General features: G+C 48.9%; 1 protein-coding gene across 1 annotated transcript; it reads left to right on the top strand.

Moving 5' to 3' along the window:
* The first annotated feature begins 1,555 nt into the window (after nucleotides 1-1,555).
* On the top strand, nucleotides 1,556-15,866 carry BUD31 (BUD31 homolog). The gene is made up of 5 exons (XM_038762544.1): nucleotides 1,556-1,655; nucleotides 5,443-5,567; nucleotides 12,432-12,554; nucleotides 12,911-13,077; nucleotides 15,655-15,866. Exons 2-5 carry the CDS (start codon nucleotides 5,474-5,476, stop codon nucleotides 15,703-15,705), a joined length of 435 nt encoding a protein of 144 aa, XP_038618472.1. The 5' UTR covers nucleotides 1,556-1,655; nucleotides 5,443-5,473; the 3' UTR covers nucleotides 15,706-15,866.
* The last annotated feature ends 35 nt before the right edge of the window (nucleotides 15,867-15,901 follow it).

Below are 15,901 nucleotides of genomic sequence, written 5' to 3'. Positions count from 1 at the left end.
GCGCTGGGGTAATAATAATAATAATAACGGCATTTATTAAGTGCTTACTATGTGCAAAGCCCTGTTCTAAGCGCCGGGGAGGTTACAAGGTGATCAGGTTGTCCCACGGGGGGCTCACAGTTTTAATCCCCATTTGATGGATAAGGTCACTGAGGCCCAGAGAAGTGAAGTTCATTCATGCATTCAATTGTATTTATTGAGCGCTTACTGTGTGCGGAGCACTGTACTAAGCGCTTGGGAAGGACAAGTTGGCAACATCTAGAGCCGGTCCTTACCCAACAGCGGGCTCACAGTCTAGAAGGGGGAGACAAGACAACAAAACAAAACATATTAACAAAATAAAATAATTAGAAGAAATATGTACAAATGAAACTAAATGAATAGAGTAATAAATATGTACGAACATATACGCAGGAAGTGACTTGCCTAAAGTCACACAACTGACAATTGGCAGAGGCAGGATTTGAACCCATGACCTCTGACTCCAAAGCCCAGGCTCTTTCCACCGAGCCACGTGTCTTCCCTAAGGTATGAGGTGATCAGGTTGCCCCACGTGGGGCTCACAGTCTTAGTCCCCGTTTTCCAGATGAGGGAACTGAGGCCCAGAGAAGTGAAGTGGCTTGCCCAAAGTCACACAGCTGACAAGTGGCAGAGTGGGATTCGAACCCATGACCATATACCATGACCATATGACCATGACCCATATATGTTTGTACATATTTATTGCTCTACTTATTTTACTTGTACATATTGAACACAGTAAGCGCTCAATAAATATGATTGAATGAGTGAATGAATGAATATTGAGCGCTTACTGTGGGCAGAGCACTGTACTAAGCACTTGGGAAGTCACAACTTCTCTGGGCCTCAGTTACCTCATCTCTCCCCCTTCTAGCCTGTGAGCCCGCTGTTAGGTAGGGACCATTTCTGTATGTTGACAACTTGTACTTCCCAAGCGCTTAGTACTGTGCTCTGCCCACAGTAAGCGCTCAATAAATACGATTGAATGAGTGAATGAATGAATACTGAGCACTTACTGTGGGCAGAGCACTGTACTAAGCGCTTGGGAAGGACAAGTTGACAACATCTAGAGATGGTCCCTACCCCACAGCGGGCTCACAGTCAATAAATACGATTGAATGAATGAATATGTTTGTGCAGATTTATCACTCTATTTTGCTTGTACATATTTACTATTCTATTTATTTTATTTTGTTAATATGTTTTGTTTTGTCGTCTGCCTCCCCCTTCTAGACTGTGAGCCCGCAGTGGGTAGGGACCGTCCCTAGATGTTGCCGACTTGGACTTCCCAAGCGCTTAGTACAGTGCTCCGCACCCAGTAAGCGCTCAATAAATACGAATGAATGAATGAATCATTAACACAGGCAGGTCGGGCCCGGCGCATGCGCGACGGGTCGGCGGGGAGGGAGGAGGAGCCCCTCGGGGGGGGGAGGACCTTCCTCTCAGGCGAATCCGGGGGCGCCTAAATATGACGTCACCCGCCGGCGGGGCGGGGGGGTGACGTTGACTTCCTGCGCCCGGGAGGACGGAAGGGCCCCGGATCCGTGACGTCACTCGGAGGCGCCGGAAGTGGGGAGGGCCGGCGCCGGAAGCGGCGAGGCGGAAGCGGGAAGGGCCGGCGCCGAAGCCTTGGGGTACGTCTGCCGCTGCCTCTTCCTCGTTACCCTGTCACCCCCTCCCTCCTTCTACAGTGTCAGCCCGCTGTGGGCTCTTTATCAGCTGTATTGTGCTTCCCAACCGCTTAGTCCAGTGCTCTGCACGTAGTAAGCGCTCAATAAATACCATTGAGTGAATGAATGAATGAATGAATGAATCCCGGGGGCGCCTTGTTCGTCTGGGGGGGGGCGCTGCGCACCCCGAGGGTGGCCGCGAGGGGGCGCGCCCGGATATTATAATAATAATAATAATAATGGCATAATATTAAGCGCTTACTATATGCCAAGCACTGTTCTAAGCGCTGGGATAATTTTAGTATCTGTTAAGCGCTTACTATGTGCAAAGCGCCGCTCTAAGCGCTGGGATAATTTTAGTATCTGCTAAGCGCTTATTATGTGCAAAGCACCGCTCTAAGCGCTGGGATAATTTTAGTGTCTGTTAAGCGCCTACTATATGCCAAGCACTACCGTAAGCGCTGGGGAGGATACAAAGTGAGAAGCATTGTGGCTCAGTGGAAAGAGCCCGGGCTTTGGAGTCCGAGGTCATGGGTTCAAATCCCGACTCCACCAATTGTCAGCTCTGTGACTTTGGGCAAGTCACTTCACTTCTCTGGGCCTCAGTGACCTCATCTGTAAAATGGGGATGAAGACCGTGAGCCCCCCGTGGGACAACCTGATCACCTGCCCAGCGCTTAGAACAGTGCTTTGTACATAGTAAGCGCTTAATAAATGCCATTATTATTATTCTACACTGTCTCAGCCCGCTGTGGGCACGGACTGTCTCTCTTTATCTGCTGTATTGTGCTTCCCAAGCGCTTAGTCCAGTGCTTTGCACGCAGTAAGCGCTCAATAAATACCATTGAGTGAATGAATGAATGAATCCCGGGGGTTGGCGTGTTCGGATGCGGGAGGCGCTGCGCTCCCTGAGGGTGGCCGCGAGGGGGCGCGCACTGGGCATAATAACAATAATAATAATGGCATTTATTAAGCGCTTACTATATGCCAAGCACTGCTCTAAGCACTGGGACAATTTCAGAGAAGCAGCGTGGCTCAACGGAAAGAGTACGGGCTTTGGAGTCCGAGGTCATGGGTTCAAATCCCTCTCCGCCGCTTGTCAGCTGTGTGACTTTGGGCGAGTCACTTCACTCCTCTGGGCCTCAGTTGCCTCATCTGTAAAATGGGGATGAAGACTGTGAGCCCCCTCTGGGACAACCTGATCACCTTGTAACCTCCCCAGCGCTTAGAACAGTGCTTGGCACATAGTAAGCGCTTAATAAATGCCATCATTATTATTCTACACTGTCTCAGCCCGCTGTGGGCACGGACTGTCTCTCTATATCTGCTGTATTGTGCTTGCCAAGCGCTTAGTCCAGTGCTCCGCACGCAGTAAGCGCTCAATAAATACCATTGAGTGAGTGAATGAATGAATGAATGAATCCCGGGGTCGCAGAGTTCGTCTGCGGGGGGCGCTGCGCACCCCGAGGGTGGCCGCGAGGGGGCGCGCCCTGAGGATGATAATAATGATAATAATAATAATGGCATTAATTAAGCGCTTACTACATGCCAAGCACAGTTCTAAGCGCTGGGATAATTTTAGTATCTGTTAAGCACTTCCTATGTGGAAAGCACCGCTCAAGCGCTGGGATAATTTTAGTATCTTAGGCGCTTACTGTGTGCAAAGCATATCCCAGCTCCACCAATTGTCAGCTGTGTGACTTTGAGCAAGTCACTTCACTTCTCTGGGCCTAAGTTCCCTCATCTGTAAAAATGGGGATGAAGACTGTGAGCCCCCCGGGGGACAACCTGATCACCTTGTAACCCCCCCAACGCTTAGAACAGTGCTTGGCACATAGTAAGCGCTTAATAAATGCCATTATTATTATTCTATACTGTCAACCCGCTGTGGGCACGGACTGTCTCTCTTTATCTGCTGTATTGTGCTTCCCAAGCGCTTAGTCCAGTGCTCTGCAGGCAGGAAGCGCTCAATAAATACCGTTGAGTGAGTGAATGAATGAATGAATGAATCCCGGGGGCGTCGAGTTCGTCTGCGGGGGGCGCTGCGCACCCCGAGGGTGGCCGCGAGGGGGCGCGCCCTGGGGATAATAATAATAATGATAATAATAATAATGGCGTTTTATTAAGCGCTTACTATATGTCAAGCACTGTTCTAAGGGCTACGATAATTTTAGTATCTGTTTAAGCGCTTACTGTGTGCAAAGCACCGCTCTAAGCGCTGGGGTAATTTTAGTATCTGTTAAGCGCTTATTATGTGCAAAGCACCACTCTAAGCACTGGGATAATTTTAGTATGTGTTAAGCGCTTACTGTGTGCAAAGCACCACTCTAAGCGCTGGGGTAATTTTAGTATCTGTTAAGCGCTTATTATGTGCAAAGCACCGCTGTAAGCGCTGGGATAATTTTAGTATCTGTTAAGCGCTTACTGTGTGCAAAGCACCTCTCTAATCGCTGGGATAATTTTAGTATCTGTTTAGCGCTTACTGTGTGCAAAGCACCGCTCTAAGCGCTGGGATAATCTTAGCATGTGTTAAGCGCTTATTATGTGCAAAGCACCGCTCTTAGCGCTGGGATAATTTTAGTATCTGTTAAGTGCTTACTATGTGCGAAGCACCGTTCTAAGAGCTGGGATAATTTTAGTATCTGTTAAGCGCTTACTATGTGCAAAGCACCTCTCTAAGCGCTGGGGAGGATACGAGGTGAGAAGCATCATGGCTCAGTGGAAAAAGCCTGGAGTCAGAGGTCTGGGGTTCAAATCCTGGCTCCGCCAGTTGCCAGCTGTGTGACTTTGGGCAAGTCACTTCACTTTTCTGTGCCTCAGTTACCTCATCTGTAAAATGGGGATGAAGACTGTGAGCCCCCCGTGGGACAACCTGATCACCTCGTAACCTCCCCAGCGCTTAGAACAGTGCTTTGCACATAGTAAGCACTTAATAAATGCCCTTAAAAAAAAAAAGGTGATGATCAGGTTGTGTTACGGGAGGCTCACAGTCTTAACCCCCATTTTACAGATGAGGTAACTGAGGCCCAGAGAAGTGAAGTGACTTGCTCAAAGTCACACAGCTGACAATTGGCGGAGCCGGGATTTGAACCCCTGACCTCTGACTCCAAAGCCCAGGCTCTTTCCACTGAGTCAAGTGCTTAGAACAGTGCTCTGCGTGCAGTAAGCTCTCAATAAATACCATTGAGTGAATGAATCCCAGGGGGGTCTGTGCTAACTGTCTCTATATGTTGCCAACTTGTACTTCCCAAGTGCTTAGTACAGTGCTTTGCACACAGTAAGTGCTCAATAAATAAGATTGATTGATTGGGGTAGATACAAGGTGATCAGGTTGTCCCCCATGGGGCTCACGGTCTTCATCCCCATTTTGCAGATGAGGTAACTGAGGCCCAGAGAAATGAAGTGACTTGCCCAAAGTCACCCAGCTGGCAAGCGGCGGAGCCGGGATTAGAACCCGTGACCTCGGGCTCCCAAGCCCGGGCTCTTTCCGCCGAGCCACGCTGCTTCTCTTAGAGCGTGAACCCCACGTGCGGGACAGGGGCTGTGTCCAACCTGTCAATCAATCATTCAATTGTATTTATTGAGCGCTTACTGTGTGCAGAGCACTGTACTAAGCGCTTGGGAAGTACAAGTTGGCAACATCTAGAGACGGTCCCTACCCAACAGTGGGCTCAGCCCTTAACAGATACCATCGCGATGATGATTCTGGTTATTCGAAGAAACAGTTGGGCGTGGGAATGTTCACTTTCAGATTCGGGTCTTCGAAATTCCGTAAAAAGACGATGCCCAAAGTGAAGAGAAGCCGGAAAGCTCCACCGGACGGCTGGGAGCTTATTGAGCCCACGCTGGACGAGTTGGATCAGAAGATGCGAGAAGGTGAGCGGGCCCGGCCGGATTCGGGCGCCTTGATTTCCCCGGGTGCAGAAGGGCTCATTAGCCGGGGGGCAGTTAGGCCGTTCATTCACTCATTCATTCATTCAATGGCATTTATTGAGCGCTTACCGTGTGCAGAGCACTGTACGAAGCGCTTGGGAAGTACAAGTCAGCAACATCTAAGGACAGTCCCTACCCAACAACGGGCTCACAGGCTAGAAGAGGGAGACAGACAACAAAACACTTACGAGAGCGCTCAGTAAATAGGACGATTTGACGGATTTATGAAAGCGTTCAGTAAATAGGACGATTTTAAGGATTTACGAGACCGCTCGGTAAATGGGCTGATTTTAAAAAGTTACGAAAGTGCTCAGTCATTACGGCTCAGACTGAGCCCCTTCCTTCCTCTCCCCCTCGTCCCCCTCCATCCCCCCCATCTTACCTCCTTCCCTTCCCCACAGCACCTGTATATATGTATATATGTTTGTACAGATTTGTTACTCTATTTATTTATTTTACTTGTACATATCTATCCTATTTATTTTATTTTGTTAGTATGTTTGGTTCTGTTCTCTGTCTCCCCCTTTTAGACTGTGAGCCCACTGTTGGGTAGGGACTGTCTCTATATGTTGCCAATTTGTACTTCCCAAGCGCCTAGTACAGTGCTCTGCACACAGTAAGCGCTCAATAAATACGATTGATGATGATGATGATGATGATTACGGTTTTAGGGATTTACAAGCGCTCAGTAAATAGGACGATTTCTGAAAGCGGTCAGTAAACAGGAGGATCTTATGGATTTACAAGCGCTCAGTAAATAGCTGACTTTACAGATTTACGAAAGCGCTTAGGAAATAGGCTGATTTTAAGGAGTTCAGTAACAGTACTGTTAACAGTACTGTTAACGGGCCGTTAACAGTAAGCGCTCAATAAATACGATTGAATGAATGAATGAATTAATGATGGCATTTATTAAGCACTCACTATGTGCAAAGCGCCGTTCTAAGCGCTGGGGAGGTTACACGGTGATCAGGTTGTCCCACGGCGGGGGGGCTCACAGTCTTCATCCCCATTTTCCAGGTGAGGCCCAGAGAAGTGAAGTGTCTTGCCCAAAGTCACACAGCTGACAAGTGGCCGAGCCGGGATTTGAACCCATGACCTCGGACTCCAAAGCCCGGGCTCTTTCCCCCTTTTAGACTGTGAGCCCACTGTTGGGTAGGGACCGTCTCTAGATGTTGCCAACTTGGACTTCCCAAGCGCTTAGTCCAGTGCTCTGCACACAGTAAGCGCTCAATAAATACGATTGATTGATTGATTGATTTCCACTGAGTCAGGCCGCTTGGCAGGCTCCCACACGGAGCCAGTTGGCCGGGCCGGGGGTCCCACCCCACTTGGAATTTCTTATGTTCTTATATTGGCAGCATTTCTGTAGGATTCATTCATTCACTCGGTGGTATTTAGTGAGCGCTTACTGTGCGCAGAGCACCGTACTAAGCGCTTGGAAAGTGCAATTCGGCAACAGGTACAGTCCCTACCTAACAACGGGCCCGCAGTCTAGAAGGGGGGATTGACCTTTGGTTCATTCATTCATTCAGTCGTATTTATTGAACGCTTACTGTGTGCACAGCACTGGATTAAGTGCTTGGGAATTTGGTTGTATTTATTGAGCGCTTACTGTGCGCAGAGCACCGTCCTAAGCGCTTGGAAAGTACAATTCGGCAACAGATACAGTCCCTACCCAACAGCGGACTTGCAGTCTAGAAGGGGGGATTGACCTTTGGTTCATTCATTCATTCAGTCGTATTTATTGAGTGCTTACTGTGTGCACAGCACTGGACTAAGCGCTTGGGAATTCAGTGGTATTTATTGAGCGCTTACTGTGTGCAGAGCACCGTACTAAGCGCTTGGAAAGTACAATTCGGCAACAGATACAGTCCCTACCCAACAGCGGACTTGCAGTCTAGAAGTGGGGATTGACCTTTGGTTCATTCATTCATTTAATCGTATTTATTGAGCGCTTACTGTGTGCACAGCACTGGACTAAGCGCTTGGGAATTCGGTGGTATTTAGTGAGCGCTTACTGTGAGCAGAGCACCGTACTAAGCGCTTGGAAAGTACAATTCGGCAACAGATACAGTCCCTACCCAACAGCGGACTTGCAGTCTAGAAGGGGGGATTGACCTTTGGTTCATTCATTCATTCATTCATTCATTTAATCGTGTTTATTGAGCTCTTACTGTGTGCAGAGCACTAGACTAAGTGCTTGGGAATTTGGTGGTGTTTATTGAGCGCTTACTGTGCGCAGAGCACCGTACTAAGCGCTTGGAAAGTACAATTCGGCAACAGATACAGTCCCTACTCAACAACGGGCTTGCAGTCTAGAAGGGGGGGGATTGACCTTTGGTTCAGTCATTCATTCAATCGTATTTATTGAGCGCTTACTGTGTGCACAGCACTAGACTAAGCGCTTGGGAATTTGGTGGTGTTTATTGAGCGCTTACTGTGCACAGAGCACCGTACTAAGCGCTTGGAAAGTACAATTTGGCAACAGATACAGTCCCTACCCAACAATGGGTTTGCAGTCTAGAAGGGGGGATTGACCTTTGGTTCATTCATTCACTCAGTCGTATTTATTGAGCGCTTACTGTGTGCACAGCACCGTACTAAGCGCTTGGAAAGTACAATTTGGCAACAGATACAGTCCCTACCTAACAACGGGCTTGCAGTCTAGAAGGAGGGGATTGACCTTTGGTTCATTCATTCATTCAGTCGTATTTATTGAGCGCTTACTGTGTGCAGAGCACCGGACTAAGCGCTTGGGAATTCAGTGATATTTATTGAGCACTTGCTGTGTGCAGAGCACTGTACTAAGCGCTTGGAAAGTACAATTCGGCAACAGATACAGGCCCTACCCAACAACAGGCTTGCAGTCTAGAAGGGGGGGATTGACCTTTGGTTCATTCGTTCATTCAGTCGTATTTATTGAGCGCTTACTGTGCGCAGAGCACCGGACTAAGCGCGTGGAAAGTATAATTTGGCAAGCACACCCACCCAGAGCCTGTCAAAGCAAATAATTCTGTGTGTTCACATAATTACATGAAGCCTGCATGCGCCTATACAATCACCCCTGCTATAAAACAGTTTCTCATTACACAATTCAGACAGAACCCCTAGTTACCATCGCGAGGCTGTAATTTAGCAGGAACTGGCGGTAACTGAGAAGCCGCGTGGCTCAGTGGAAATCAATCAATCAATCGTATTTATTGAGCGCTTACTGTGTGCAGAGCACTGGACTAAGCGCTTGGGAAATCCAAGTTGGCAACATCTAGAGACGGTCCCTACCCAACAGCAGGCTCACAGTCTAGAAGGGGGAGACAGACAACAAAACCAAACATATTAACAAAATAAAAGAAATAGAATAAATATGTACAAGTAAAATAAATCAATAAATAGAGTAATAAATAGGTGCAAACATATATACAGGTGCTGTGGGGAAGGGAAGGAGGTAAGGCTGGGGGGATGGAGAGGCGAAAGAGCCCGGGCTTGGGAGCCAGATTTCATGGGTTCGAATCCCGGCTGTGCCACATGTCTGCTGTGTGACCTTGGGCAAGTCACTTCTCTGAGCCTCAGTTACCCCACCTGTAAAATGGGGATTAAGACTGTGAGCCCCACATGGGACAACCTGATCACCTTGTATTCCCCCAGTGCCTAGAGCAGCGCTTTGCACATAGTAAGCGCTTAACAAACTTGTACTTCCCAAGCGCTTAGTCCAGTGCTCTGCACACAGTAAGCGCTCAATAAATTCGATTGAATGAATGAATTAACAAACACCGTCATTATTATTATTATTATGGGGGCAATGCCAGGAATTCATTCAATCGTATTTATTGAGCGCTTACTGTGTGCAGAGCACAGTACTAAGCGCTTGGGAAGTACAAGTCGGCAACAAATAGAGACGGGCCCTACCCAACAGCGGGCTCACATTCTAGAAGGGAGAGACAGACAACCAAACATATTAACAAAATAAAATAAATAGAATAAATATGTACAAATAAAATAGAGTAGTAAATACGTACAAACATATATACATATATTCATTCATTCATTCATTCAATCGTACTTATTGAGCACTTACTGTGTGCAGAGCACTGTACTAAGTGCTTGGGAAGTCCAAGTTGGCAACATATAGAGACAGATAGTCCCTACCCAACAGTGGGCTCACAGTCTAGAAGGGGGAGACAGACAACAAAACAAAACATAGTAACAAAATGAATAAATATGTACAAATAAAATAGAGTAGTAAATATGTACAAACATATATACATATATTCATTCATTCATTCAGTGGTATTTATTGAGTGCTTACTGTGTGCAGAGCACTGGACTAAGCGCTTGGGAAGTACAAGTTGGCAACATATAGAGACAGACGGTCCCTACCCAACAGTGGGCTCACAGTCTAGAAGGGGGAGACAAACAAAAGAAAACAGATTAATAAAAAAAATAGAATAAATATGTACAAATAAAATAGAGTAGTGAATACGTACAAACATATATACATATACTCATTCATTCAATCGTATTTATTGAGCGCCTACTGGGTGCAGAGCACTGTACTAAGCGCTTGGGAAGTCCAGGTTGGCAACATCTTGAGACAGTCCCTACCCACCAGCGGGCTCACAGTCTAGAAGGGGGAGACAGAGAACAAAACAAAACATATTAACAAAATACAATAAATAGAATATGTACAAATAAAATAAATTAATAAATCCATACAAACATATATCCAGGTGATGTGGGGAGGGGAGGGAGGTAAGGAGGGGGAGAGGAAGGAGGGGGTGACATTTTAGAAAATGATCCCGGCTGCAGAGGGCAGTTTCAACTGGGAGACCAGCGAGGAGGCAGGCTATGTCGGCGTCACGAACTTGTTTCTATTCTTTGCCCCTTGCAGTTGTGGCCCCAACTTGAGTGATTGTGGCTGTTTCTTTTAGACTGTGAGCCCACTGTTGGTAGGGACCGTCTCTATATGTTGCCAACTTGGACTTCCCAAGCGCTTAGTCCAGTGCTCTGCACACAGTAAGCGCTCAATAAATACGATTGATTGATTTTCTATCTATCTGTCAAGCGCTTACTGAGCGCTGGGGTAGATAGAAGTCGTCGACTGCTGTTCGGTACTTTGTGTTGTTTCTGCATAGCTTGACTTTTTTTCTGACCCCTCAGGGATGAAACAGTTGTTTAAAAACATTAAGTTGGCTAAGAGTCTCATTTTTGTGATCCTTCACACTTGCCAGAGTTATTCCTTTGGGAATGATCATCTCTCCCCGCCCCCCCTTTTTATTCCCAAAGGCATCTCGCGTTACTAGTGTCTCACTTTTGTCCTCACCCTGAGAGGTAGGAAGGCAGATGCTATTCACTCCACTTTGCGGATGAGGAAACTGAGGCACGGAGAGGTCAAGTGACTTGCCCAAGGTCCCGCGACGGGCTGACGGCAGAGCCCGGCCTCGGAAACAGGTCTATGTTAGTCACTCCACTTTGCAGATGAGGAAACTGAGGCACGGAGAGCTCAAGTGACTTGCCCAAGGTCCCACAACGGGCTGACGGCAGAGCCCGGCCTCGAAACCAGGTCCATGTTGTTCACTCATCGTCATCATCATCAATCATATTTAGCGCTTACTGTGTGCAGAGCACTGTACTAAGCGCTTGGGAAGTACAAGTTGGCAACATATAGAGACAGTCCCTACCCAACAGTAGGCTCACAGTCTTCACTTTGCAGATGAGGAAACTGAGGCACGGAGAGGTCAAGTGACTTGCCCAAGGTCCCACAACGGGCTGATGGCAGAGCCCGGCCTCGGAAACAGGTCTATGTTAGTCGCTCCACTTTGCCGATGAGGAAACTGAGGCACAGAGAGGTCAAGTGACTTGCCCAAGGTCCCACAACGGGCTGACGGCAGAGCGTGGCCTCGAAACCAGGTCTGTGTTATTCACTCCACTTTGCCGATGAGGAAACTGAGGCACAGAGAGGTCAAGTGACTTGCCCAAGGTCCCGCAACGGGCTGACGGCAGAGCCCGGCCTCGAAACCAGGTCTGTGTTATTCACTCCACTTTGCCGATGAGGAAACTGAGGCACAGAGAGGTCAAGTGACTTGCCCAAGGTCCCGCAACGGGCTGACGGCAGAGCCCGGCCTCGAAACCAGGTCTGTGTTATTCACTCCACTTTGCCGATGAGGAAACTGAGGCACAGAGAGGTCAAGTGACTTGCCCAAGGTCCCGCAACGGGCTGACGGCAGAGCCCGGCCTCGAAACCAGGTCTATGTTGTTCACTCATCATCATCATCATCAATCATATTTATTGAGTGCTTACTGTGTGCAGAGCACTGTACTAAGCGCTTGGGAAGTACAAGTTGGCAACATATAGAGACAGTCCCTACCCAACAGTAGGCTCACAGTCTCCACTTTCCAGATGAGGAAACTGAGGCACAGAGAAGTCAAGTGACTTGCCCAAGGTCCCGCAACGGGCTGACGGCAGAGCCCAGCCTCGAAACCAGGTCTTCCGGCCACCTCTCGTCCCAGAGGCTGAAACCGAGCCGCAGGTGGAGGAAATTTGAGATTCTCCTTCGTGGTTCTTGACGGACAAAAGTTTTTCTCGCGCATTGTATTTTTCCCGTCACTAATTCACTGAAACCCTAACCCTAATCCACCGCCACAACTAACCCTAACCAGAGAAGCCGTTTTTCTGAGAGCTCTCTAAAATCGGTAGGGATTGCGTCTGGCGTAGCGTACCCTCCCAAGCGCCTAGTACAGTGCTCTGCACACGGGAAGCGAAACCGGACGATCGATTGACCCGTGACTTTTGGGGCCTTTGTCTCCCAGCTGAAACCGAGCCTCACGAAGGGAAGCGGAAAGTCGAATCTCTGTGGCCGATCTTCCGGATCCACCACCAGAAGACCCGCTACATCTTTGACCTCTTCTATAAGAGGAAAGCCATCAGCAGGGGTAAGCTCCACGCCGGCCCGGGTTTTCGGCCCCGGCGTTGGCCCCGACTTCGGTTTCAGGCGGAAAGTCCCGGCCGGCGCTCTCATTTAGCCGGAACGGATTCCACGCGGGGAAGCCAAGCAGGTGGCCTCGGATCCAGCTGACGGAGCGTTTGGATTTAAACCTTTCTCCCCCCTCTGAACACGAAGCCTCCGGGTTAAACGATTCTTCAGAAGGCGTCGCTTTGGTGGCTCCTGCAGCGAAATGAGACGGGTTTCCTCCCAAAGTGCTTCTGACCGCCCCCGCTTTACGAGGAAAGCAGAGGGTGGGCCGCGCCTGACCCCCGTCTAATCCCTCCTCCTCCGTCTCCTTCACAGAACTGTACGAGTACTGTATCAAGGAAGGCTACGCGGATAAAAACTTAATCGCCAAGTGGAAGAAACAGGGCTACGAGAACCTGTGCTGCCTACGATGTATCCAGACTCGGGACACTAACTTTGGAACGAACTGCATCTGCCGGGTTCCCAAAAGCAAGCTGGAAGTGGTAAGATTCGTGCTGTGTTCCTCGGGAGTCTTATTTGATCATTCCTTGCTTGGTTTAGGCTCACTGTGACGAGACCTGGCCTAAATAGTGGGAAAAGGCTGAAGAATTGCATCAAGGCACTGTGGGGAATAGGGTTTTTTCTATTTTTAATGTTGTCAGGCACCGTACTAAAGCGCTGGGGTAGATACAAGGTGATCAGGTTGCCCCACATGGGGCTCACAGTCTTAATCCCCATTTTACAGATGAGGTCACTGAGGCCCAGAGAAGCGACTCGCCCAGTGTCACGCAGAGGACAAGCGGCAGAGCTGGGATTTGAACCCATGACCTCGGACTCCAAAGCCCGGGCTCTTCCCACTGAGCCACGCTTGTTTCTCTACAAGGCGGAGGGGGAGACAAGGGATGTGCCCCAGGCAACGCGGCTTAGTGCAGGGAGCACAGGAGTCAAGCGCTTAGTACAGTGCTCTGCACGTAGTAAGCGCTCAATAAATACAAGTGATTGATTGATTGGAAGGCAGCAGACCTGGGCTCCAAATCTGGCTGTGCCACTTTACTGCTGGAGGGCCTTGGGCAAGTCATTTGACTTCTCTGTGCCTCAGTTTCCTCGTTTATAAAATGGGGGTAAAATAGCTGCTCATCTTCCCCCTTAGACTGTGGGCTCCGTGTGGAACAGGGACTGTATCCAATCTAAATCTCTTGTATCTACCCAGCAGTTAATAATAAAATAATAATAATAATAATAATAATAATAATAATAATAATAATAATAATAATAACAATAATGGCATTTGTTAAGCGCTTCCTACGTGCAAAGCACTGTTCTAAGCGCCGGGGAGGACACAAGGTAAGCGGGTTGTCCCACATGGGGCTCACAGTCTTCACCCCCATTTTACAGATGAGGGAACAGGCTCAGAGAAGTTAAGTGACTTGTGCCCGAGGTCACACAGCAGACAGGGGATTCGAACCCACGACCTCTGACTCCAAAGCCCGGGCTCTTTCCACTGAGCCACGCTGCTTCCCAGCTCATCGAAAGTGCTTAACGAATGCCACCGTTACCTTAAACCGTATTTGACTCTTCTCACCTCCCATTTAGACCTTGTCACCAGGTATTATTTGAGGGCCTTGAGTGTACAGAGCACTCCCCCTCTAGACTCTAAGCTCGCTGTGGGCAGGGAACGTCTCTGCCCACTCCATTATATTCTCCCAAGCGCTAAGTACAGTGCTCCGCGCACAGTAAGCGCTCAACAAATACGACTGATGACAGAGCAGTCTGATCCGTCCTTTATCCACGCGGATAACGTCTTTGTTCTCCAAGGAGCTTTACATTCCTTGTGCATTCCTGATTATCCGAAAGCCGGCCATTCGGCCGACTAGTTATCGTAGACGGGCTAGTTGAAAGACAGAGTGTAGGTAACCAGAGAAAAGCGTGTCGATGTGAAGGAGGACCCACGTCCTTGGCTGTTTTTAAAGAAAGCTCCAACTTGTACTTCCGAAGCGCTTAGCCCAGTGCTCTGCACGCAGTAAGCGCTCAATAAATACGATTGATTGATTGATTGGTTGGTTGAAAGCGGCAGGAAAGTAGGGATGGTCTGTGGGGCCCAGAGGCTTCCTCCCGCTTCAATCCCACCACGTGCTCCTCTTCCTTCAGCTTCCCTAACCTCTCCATGTTACCTTTCCCCGCCACCCCCGCGAGAAATTCGGGAGAATTCATTCAGTTGTATTTGTTGAGCGCTTACTGTGTGCGGAGCACTGTACTAAGCGCTTGGGAGGTACAGTTCGGCAGCAGATAGAGACAATCCCTGCCCCCAGCGGGCTCACAGTCTAGGAGGAGTCTCGGTTGTTGACGGACGGAGGCCTGTAATAACAACAGTAAGAATAATGGTATTTGTTAAGGGTTTAGTCTGGGTCAAGCGCTGTGCTAAGCACTGGGACTGAGCCCCGTCCTTCCTCCCCCCCATCTTACCTCCTTCCCTTCCCCACAGCACCTGTATATATGTATATATGTTCGTACAGATTTATTACTCTATTTTACTTGCACATATCTATTGTATTTATTTTGTTAGTATGTTTGGTTTTGTTCTCTGTGTCCCCCTTTTAGACTGTGAGCCCACTGTTGGGTAGGGACCGTCTCTATATGTTGCCGACTTGGACTTCCCAAGCGCTTAGTACAGTGCTCTGCACACAGTAAGCGCTCAATAAATACGATTGATGATGATGATGGGGTAAATCCAGAACCGTCAAGTCAGATGTAGTCTGACCGCACCTGTGAGGGGAGAACGGGGATTAAATCCCCCGTTTTACAGGTGAGGAAACCGAGGCCCAGAGAAGTTAAGCGACTTGCCCGGGGTCACACAGGAGGTGCAGGGCGGAGCCGGGTTTAGAGCCTCTGTTTCTAAAGCCGGTGAGGAAAGGAGAGATTTCTACGTTCCTCTGTTTCGTCCGGGGCTCTGCTCGGTTTTGGACGCTTGTAGGTGTCTGGGGATCATTCAGTTGTATTTACTGAGCGCTTCCTATGTGCAGAGGGCTGTACTGAGCGCTTGGATCCGCAATCCTAGTCCCCCAACCTGTTCTGTCTCACAGGGGAGGATCATCGAGTGTACGCACTGTGGCTGCCGCGGATGCTCGGGCTGACGACCCCCGGCCGCTTCGGAAACCGCGCTCCGGCTCAAACCCCGCGTCGGTCCCCCTCGAACCCGAGAGCCTCCCCTTCGCAGCATCCCGCCGCCGCCGCCGGCCTCTCTCTGCTCGTCGTCTGTAATTACTTCTGATTTTAAAATAAAATCTTAGCCCCAGATTAGGTGGCCGACCGCTTTCATTCGTGCAGAAC

Source organism: Tachyglossus aculeatus, chromosome 21 (genome assembly GCF_015852505.1).
Source record: "Tachyglossus aculeatus isolate mTacAcu1 chromosome 21, mTacAcu1.pri, whole genome shotgun sequence".
Taxonomy (NCBI): Eukaryota; Metazoa; Chordata; class Mammalia; order Monotremata; family Tachyglossidae; genus Tachyglossus; species Tachyglossus aculeatus.
This window is presented reverse-complemented; position numbering and strand designations above follow the sequence as displayed.